Source organism: Tamandua tetradactyla, chromosome 9 (assembly GCF_023851605.1).
Source record: "Tamandua tetradactyla isolate mTamTet1 chromosome 9, mTamTet1.pri, whole genome shotgun sequence".
NCBI classification, from domain to species: domain Eukaryota; kingdom Metazoa; phylum Chordata; class Mammalia; order Pilosa; family Myrmecophagidae; genus Tamandua; species Tamandua tetradactyla.
This window is the reverse complement of record NC_135335.1, coordinates 7,838,209-7,846,692: the sequence shown is the minus strand read 5'-3', so window position 1 is coordinate 7,846,692 and position 8,484 is coordinate 7,838,209. Positions and strand designations below refer to the sequence as shown.

General features: G+C 54.9%; 1 protein-coding gene across 2 annotated transcripts; it reads right to left on the bottom strand.

The window, feature by feature from the left end:
* Positions 1-10: 10 nt before the first annotated feature.
* Positions 11-5,072, bottom strand: CTSF (cathepsin F). 2 transcript variants are annotated; one of them, XR_013157504.1, is made up of 15 exons: positions 4,731-5,072; positions 4,424-4,522; positions 4,016-4,100; positions 3,865-3,923; positions 3,661-3,736; positions 2,958-3,071; positions 2,715-2,860; positions 2,528-2,624; positions 2,368-2,448; positions 1,491-1,610; positions 1,349-1,413; positions 1,117-1,253; positions 942-1,028; positions 666-724; positions 537-579 (listed from the first exon to the last, which is right to left on the bottom strand). XR_013157504.1 is itself a non-coding variant. In XM_077115617.1 (14 exons), the coding sequence occupies exons 1-14, from the start codon at positions 4,941-4,943 to the stop codon at positions 505-507; spliced, it is 1,380 nt and encodes a 459-aa protein (XP_076971732.1). In that variant the 5' UTR covers positions 4,944-5,070; the 3' UTR covers positions 11-504. The 2 variants fall into 2 exon arrangements, 1 of the variants encoding a protein (XP_076971732.1); XM_077115617.1 differs by lacking the exon at positions 942-1,028 and having other exon boundaries at positions 11-579; positions 1,163-1,253; positions 4,731-5,070.
* Between the last annotated feature and the right edge of the window lie 3,412 nt (positions 5,073-8,484).

Sequence of the window (8,484 nt, the reverse complement as noted above, 5' to 3'; positions counted from 1 at the left end):
CACTCCACACTGGGGACCAGGACACCTCTTTATTGCTGTTAAAAATGGGTGGTTGCAGTGGTTTCTCTAGACATGAAAGGGGACAGTGTCCCCACATCCAGAGGAACCAGAAAATGTATAGTATTAGACAGAGGAGAGCTGAGGCAGGAAGGCAGAGCTTGCTGAGGACAGAGGTGGGTTTAAGATCAGAATATTTCCTCCCCGCCTGCTCCTTACCCGAACCCAGGGTTCTTGCCCCTGCTTTGGCTGCCAATATGTCATGCGTCACCCCAAGATCTTCCTAGCTACCACAATTCAACAAAGGTGCAGTTGGGGGACTGCAGGAGGGGGTGGGTGGAGGGAAGGAGGGCCTGTTCCCCAGAGCCTTCTGCTCACCCTCAGCCCGAGGAACCCAGGGCCCGTCCCTCAGCCAGCTGAGCCCCCTGCAGAGGGGCCTGGACATGCAGGTCAGGCTGGGGGAAGCAGCCACTCTGGTCAACACCAGGCCCTGCACTGGCGGGCGCCTCAGTCCACCACCGCCGAGCTGGCCATGCTGTTCACACCACAGGCCCCGGACCCGCGATGCAAGTAGTAGTAACCCTGGCAAAGGGGAGAGGGGAGTGGTGGTGAGGGCCCTAGGGCAGGCCAGGGGCTGGGGGGCCGAGGACCAGCAGGGCAGCACTCACCTCTTCGCCCCAGTCAGTGCCCCAGCTGTTCTTGATGGCCCAGAAGGGAATGTCAGAGCCTGAGGGGGGGAGGGCGGTACAGAATGCAGGGGGTCAAGGGCCCCCAATTCTCCAGGCAAGAGCCCAAGCCTTTTGCACCCTTTAAATATCTCCTGTGGGCTTACTATAATATTTGCCACGTACTAGGAAATGAGCAGAAAACAAGACCAAGCCCACCTACCACCCTCACAGAGAGAGCTGGTACAGCTCTAGGGTCTGCAGAGGGCACCCACCTACCTCTCCTCTAGCAGGTTACTGGTCTGTAACAGTTTCATCTCCCACAGCCTCAGCTTTCCATCCACAGAGGGAATGGAGGACTCCCACCTGGCCCCAAGGCCAAGGCAGGAGTAAAGACAGGGTTCCCAAGCCTTCCCCCGACCCCCACCCCGAGATGCTATGGTCCAACCCTTGCCTGGGGCCTGGAATAGATGGACAGACAGACGACCGGCAGGACTCACGGTTGCCATAGCCCACAAGCAGCACAGCATGGTCGATGAACCAAGGGCTGCAGAGGGGCCGGAGTGGGCGGGCGATCCCATGGCGGTAGAACTGGGGGAAGAGTAAGCAATAGAGCGCCAACTAGAGGTGGAGAAGTCGGGGCGACAGCGAGGGATGGAACAGGGGCAGCGGGGCGACGGCCTCACCTGCATGCCGAAGGCGTTGATGGCAACGGAGATAGGGCCCTTCCTGGCCAGCCAGGCTGCCAGCTCTGAGACAAGAGAAGGGGCCAGCATCAGTGGGCACCCCAGCACCACCGGGCCCTGCCTCGCCTCAGCCCCCACTCACTGTGCTCATTCTTGCTCAGCTCCACTGAGTCGTTGATGTAGACCTTGGCCTTCTCCGATGAGAAGCTACAGACCTTCAGATGGCCCTCGTAGCTGTAGTCGTCCTCTGTCTCCAGCCCTCCTGGGGAGCAGAGGGGGGGGGGGTGGAGGAGAAAAGTTGGACTCCCATTTACCATCTGCTTGCCTCCTCCAAGCTGGGTGCTGTGCTAAGCCCCTTATCCATGCGGTTCCATGTTCTCACTGCCCCTCTGAGGAAGAGCCTCATTCTGGAGCTGAAACACAGGGAGAAGTAACCAGCAAGAACAGTGGCAGACATGGAACTCAACTCCCAGCTTCCGACTCCTAGCGGAGGAATCCGCCCAGCATTCCCACTGACTCCTGACCTGAGTTTGCTTGTTATCTGCTCTGAAAGTCTGCTGCCAATCCAGGCCAGACCCCTGGCCCAATCTCTATACAGCCACCTCAGTTTCCCAGCCCTTCATCCCCCAGCCACTGCAGCCCACCGCAGAACTAAATGGCCAGTCTGGATCAACACCTCTCCTCGAGGGTGAGATCCGTTGGCTCCCTGGTATCGCCATGTTCTAAAAATACAGACCTCCAAGCAGCAAAAATACCACGAGCCCCTGCTATGCAGCGGGAAGTTTACACATACTTCCTTGCTTGCCAGCCAAGGGAATTCTGTGAGGTGGGCATGGCAAGATCCACTTCACAGATGAGGCAAATGACGGTCTGAAAGAGCTGTACTTGCCCAAGGTCTTCAGCTAATAAGGATCTGCATTATGACCTGAACCCAGTTGAGGGTGCCTCCCCCATCAAGCCGCCTTCCTGCAAAGGGGGAAGTGGCTCCTGCCTCCCCTCCTGATCCCACCAGGGCTTACCCAAATTCTTTATGGCTGTGTAGGCGTTGGAGGGCAAGCCACCCATGCAGGCCTTGTCCAAGTCATCACAGTCCAAGAGCTCTAGAGAGACAGAAGACCAGTCCCGAGGAGCCCTCTGGAGGAGCTGGGCTGGGGACAGGGGGCAGCGCAGGATGCTCACCCTGCTCAGAGAGGGAGAGCAGGGTCCCCCGGTTCAGGAACCACTGGCCCTCCACGTTGCCTGTGACGGAGAAGGCCCAGCAGGAACCACACATGCCCTGCAAGAGACCGGCAATCAGGGTTGTGTCCCTCCCCCAGCCCCAGTAGAATACTCAAGGCCCACCCTCACCTCTTAGTGGGGGTCCAACCTGGTTTTTGACTCTGGTGACAGCCCCCTTTTCCCTCCAGTCCCAGTCAGATGGGGCAGGGTCATTGGGAGACTTGGCTTGGCGCATCCTCTTGCCAGGACCCTCTTTTAGGAGGGGATTCAGGTAGATGGTGCGGAACTCCTCCTCTGCGGGCAGAGGGGGTGAGGGAAGGAATATTCTAAGCCAGCCCTGACCAGGGGATTCGGGAGCAGGCACCAGGAGGGCTGTGGCCACCACCCCTACCTGTGAGGTCACTGAACTTGGTGACCCCATACTGAGCTGTGCCACGGTCCAGCGCCTGGATCTTCTGTGCTCGCATCAAGTTATGGGCAAAGACGGACATGCGCCACTCTCTTTCTGAGGACCAAGGAGCATGAGAGGATGGACAGGGGCACCAGGTAGATCATAAGAGGAGGCACGATTGGGGTTAAGAGGCAGGGGGTTCCCTGGGGAGTGTGGGCTCTGGAGCAGGCCTGAAGCTCTTTTCAAGAAGGACAGACCCCTGAGGTGCTGTGGGGGACCAGAGCTGCAAGTGATGGAGTGGAAGGTGTGGTCAACTTTTGGGGTCAAAGTGGGGCGGCGACTTCTCAGGCATGAAAGCAGGAACTGAAATGGGCTGCAAAGGGCATCACCAGACAGGAGGCTGGGGGGAAAGGCTGTAGGTCCCGGGAGCGGGAGGGACTCTCCCGCAGAGAGAATTTGGCCTCTGCCCCATCCCACTCTGCCCAGAATGGTTTCTGGCCAAGAAGGTCGGCTGGAAGGAAGGACAAGGTACTCAGGGTGGACACCTGGTCCTGGAAGGCTGTCTGAGGACTTGGGGATTTAGGGGTCCCTAGAAAGATACACTGCCTCTCATATTCCTCCCTTCTCCCAAAACCAAGATGCCAACTCAGGGGAAAGACCCTATTCTGACTGAACAAGCTACGCCCAAGGCTGGAGTCCTCACCCTCCTTCGTCTCGTATGTCCGATTATAGGTGATTATAAAATCCTTGAAGATCGAAGCCATCTTGACAGAAAAGTCCTGGAAAGACACAAGGGTCTTTTGAAGGAGTCCCTCTCAGACTGCCCAGGGAGCCGTACTCCATGCTAAGGGGAGGCGAAGGGAAATGAGGCAGCACCCAGAGCCTCCGACAGACATGGGCTCCTCACCTGGGGCAGGGGATCCTTGCTCAACAATGGAAGGACTGAATTCAAAGTTTCATTACTGCCTGGATAGGATTAGAACAGAGAAGAGATCAAGGCTGGACTCTGAGTGAGGCCTGATCTGGGCTATCCCAGCATCCTTGGGCTATCCCAGCACCTGTAACCTTGGTATCTACTGGGCCACAGTCCCGCCTCAGCAGCATGTGTTTTCCTAGCTCATTCAGGATTTCGAAGTTGCAGAGCTGCAAGGAGAGAAGGAAGTCAGTCTCCGGGCTGGGTTGGGAGCAAGGTCTGGGGACAAGATGGAACTGGAGGCTCCTCAGATGGAGGCCAGCCCCAAGGCAATCACTCCCACATTGGACAGTGGGGCAGGCCAGAGCCCAGACACCCTTCCTGTCAGAGCATCTTGGGCTCCTGCCCCCAGGGGGACCTGGGAACCCACACTTCCAGATCTGTCCGGAGAGGTAGCGGCTGGGTCAGATTCCTTTCTCTTGACGTACTCCACAATCCCAAATGTGGCTGACTCAGCCGGGTGCAGAGGGGCACAGGCACCCCCATCACTCACCAAGGTTTTCTTGGACAGAGGGAGCTGGCACACCGTGGGGTCTTTGCAGGGTGTCTCTTCCAAGGTCGCCTCCAGGGAGTACACTGACCCTTGGCCCTCCTGGATGGAGGGACAGGTGAGATGGGCACAGCCATTCCCTCTTCAGTCCTTCCTTTGCTGGGTCCACAGCCCCACCCCAGGCCCCCTTTCCCTTTCATGTCTTCAGAATCCCTCCACCCCCAATTCTAGACCAGAGTCCCCTTCCCTCGGACAAGGCCACCCGCAAGCTACCCGGACCCGGGAGGCCCCCACCCCGCGCCGTCCTCACCCGGCGAACGCGCCCGCGCACGGCCCCCAGCACTGCCTGCCTCCCGGCAGCCCGGCCGCGGTTGTACATCTCCAGGGCGAAGCGGGCGGGCCCCAGCAGCTCCGGGGCCGGCGGCTCCCAGGCCTGAGCGCCGGCGGCCCGGGGCTGGGAGGGAGCGAGGGCAGCGCCCGGGAGCAGCCCCAGCAGCGACAGCAGCCGCAGCCAGGGCGCCATGGCGAGGGCGAAGCGGGAGGCCCCGACGCTCGGACCGACAGACGAGCAGACCAACCGACCGGGTAGGGATGCCCGCAGCCCAAGCGGCCAGAGCCGCTCACCCGAGCTCCTGGGTGGGGACGGGGGCGGGGCGCCGGCCAATGGACGCCGACCTGGGGCGCCTGCGCGCTCGCTTATTTACCCGCGGCACGTGGGACGCACGCGCGGGTGGACTTCCGCCCCCACCCCCACCCCCGCGGGGCCAGGCCGCCGCACAGGGGCATGCGCAGTCGGCTGCTTTGCTCCAGACGCGTCTGCGGATCGAAAGCTCTGAGCCCACCTATAATCCTCTTATATCTTGAGTTGCTGAGCGGAAAAAGGACGCAGGCCTGAGGATTAAAATAATAATATTTATTGCGTGCTTATACTGTTGGGCGTTACAGTCCATCTCACTGTAGGCGTCGTAGCAATCCCATGAAGTAGTGTGATCCCCATTTTATAATTGAGGAAACAGAGTTTAGGAGAAATTAAGTGACTTGCCAAACAGCTGGGGATCACTGTTGTAGAGCAGGGCTTGAACCGCGAATGCTGGCTTCGGAGCCTGGGTTCACGGCTTGATGGCCTCCTCGAGGCTCCTCTTCTCAACAGTGGAATCGCAGATCATGTCCCTTCTGCTGGCGCTGTCTCGCCAAATGCCATGTTGGAGGCGTTTGGTAACCACTAAAGCAGTGTGCACGCTGTGTCCCGGGGCCTGCCCAGCGGGGACACAAGTTCTTTAGATACGATTCTGCCATCTTGAGGCTCCCAGTCCGGTAGAGAGACGAAACAGAAATGGAAATTTTCCTGCAATGTGTTGCGAGCTAGCAAGGAAGAGAGAGCCTGGGGGAGCTGGGAGTGTCACAGAGGAGGAGAAAGGGTTAGTGACAGCTCCAGAATGATGGCTAAGATCATCTAGGCCAAACCTGGCTTTTTATAGCAGCAGAGGTTTAGGGAGGTGAAGCGACTTTCTGCCACGTAGAAATTAGTGCTGGCGCCAGCTCAGTGCTCCACGCTGTCTGCCCTGTGTGATTTGGGAGGGGAGAACCCGAGGGATTCTTTCCCTGCTGGGTCCTCCCCTGTTTAAAGCCCTTTAGGCCTCCCTGTGTTTCTTTTACAAGACACAGTCCCAGGTCCTTAGCATAGTTTATGAGTCACCATAAGATCTGGGCTCTCTTTGGTCCTTATTTCAATCCCTTGCACTTGACACTCCAGCCTAACTCTGCTTTGTGATTCCTCAAGCTCTGGCATATCTCTGAACTTCCAGGCTTGCTTGTCCCTCTACCTGATAAACTCCAAACACCTTTCGGCTGTCAGTTTAGAAGTCACTTCTTCCAGGAAGGTGTTCCCGAGCCACCCTCCCCTGCCTCTGGCTGGTCTCAATGTCGTGGTGGCTGTACCCTGAACTTCCTCTCACACTAGCCAGCAACTGCCTGTTAATCCAGATCTCGTTGTCTCGCTCCTTACTGTCTTCTCAGTGCCTAGGAGAGTGCTTACACGCCGAGTACTGCTTAATAAACGCTTGTTGAATGAATGAATGAATGAATGACTCCCCCTGCGCTCCTTGGAGTGGATGTGATGTCAGCCACATGCTGATTAATGTGTAGCTTCACTTCCTAAAAGGATTAAGGCTGTGACCTTCCTGTTAGAAGAATCTCAGACAATGCCTGCCCTCCTTGCCTCAGGACCCCCAACTGCCTAGCTGTGTCCATGGGCATTCACATACACACTTCAGTTCTCAAAAGCTAAGAAGCTGAACAAATTAAAAAAGGGGATTTCTAAGGCCCTAGCAGAGGTAGTAAGACTTTTCTTAGATCCGAGTTTCCAGAGATCCATATTGTCATTGCATTTGGCCTTTGTGGGAAACTGTCATCCACCCTAAATCTGTTGTTCCCTGGACACTGGATCCACCTGAGGGCAAAGGGTGGATCATTTTCTTGCCAGAGTGAAACAAGAGAGCCTGATCATAATCAATGGACTGGGAAGGAGGAATATTTTTTAAGCCACACATGTATTACCTTGTGTAAGTCTCACTATAATCATGCAGGAGAGAAAGTACAAATTTACAAATGAGGAAACTGAGGCCCACGGGCATGCTGACATTCAGAAGGTGAGTTAAAAAGGAGGAGGGGGCAGAGGAGCCTGGGAAGGAATGGATATTGAGGGAGAAAGAAGGTTGACAGAGAAAGTGGAAAACCAGAGTGTATTTCTTGAATGAAGAAGTGAAGAGCTGTGTAGAATGCTGCCAAGTGAGAGCAAGTAAGATGAGGACAGAATTGGGTAACATACAGGCCATTGGGGGACCTCATTAAGAGCGGTGGGCCAAGGAACAGTGGTGCGAAATGTGCCCACAGTTGGGAACGATTTCAAGAAGTTTTGCCATAGAGGAGAGCAGAGACACGTGGTGATAACCAGAGGGATATGGGGTGTCAAGATATGAGGTCTAAGGGGGCCTGTGTAGCCAGCTGCTTTGCTCCAGGCATGTCTGCAGACCGGTGGCTCTGAGCTCCCTCCTTGGAGTTATCCTCTTATGTCCTGGGGTTGCTGAGGGGAGAAAGGACTGCTGGCCTGAATTAAAATACTATCTGTTAGCTGGGAAGACACATGACAGTGTCTGCTAGTAGCTTTCTCTACCGGCTTCTTCAAAGACCTCTGGCTATGTGGGCCCTGAAGCTTTCTCCAAAATTGTTCCGTCTTAAAGGACTTAGGTAAATCAGATTTAAAGGACAAACGTAAATCAGACTAAAGGGTAAAGGATGATATTGACTGTAATTGAAAGTTCAACTTCTGTGTGGGAACAAAGGAAAAGATGTTATTTGGGGCAAAATTTATATTTTTGGTAGCACAATATCTAATTTAACTTTTATGATCAGCTTATTTAAACACCATAATTACAGGGAAACTTGAATAGGAAGTAAGATCTTGTTGGTCTGTACAGGTTAGTGTGATACCCCAATACATCCTAGAGTAATATGGGCGGGAGATAAATATTTGCAAAGTCGCCTTGAAGAACTGGGAAAAAAAGGTGGAAATATTAAACTTCTCCACCTGGGAAAGACATGATATTCTTGCAGGCATTGGAGGACTGCCAAGTTGATGGACCAGACCCTCTATCTTGGGGCTTCACCTTATTCCTGCAAAGAAGCTAAGACTGCTATGATTACGCCAAGAGTCACCCCAAAGAACCTCTTTTGTTGCTCAGGTGTGGCCTGTCTCTCTAAGCCAACTCGGCCAACTCATGCCCTACATAGGGCATGACTCCCAGGAGTGTAAATCTCCCTGGCAATATGGAACAGGACTTCCGGGGATAAAAGTGGCCCTGCATCATGAGATTCCTTCTTGACCAAAGAGGGAAGAGAAATGAGACAAAATAAAGTTTCAGTGGCTGAGAGATTTCAAACAGAGTTGAGCGGTTATACTGGAGGTTATTCTTATGATTTATATAGATACTCCTTTTCAGTTTTTGGTATATTGGGGTAGCTAGAGGGAAATACCTGATACTATTGAACTATAACCCAATAGCCTT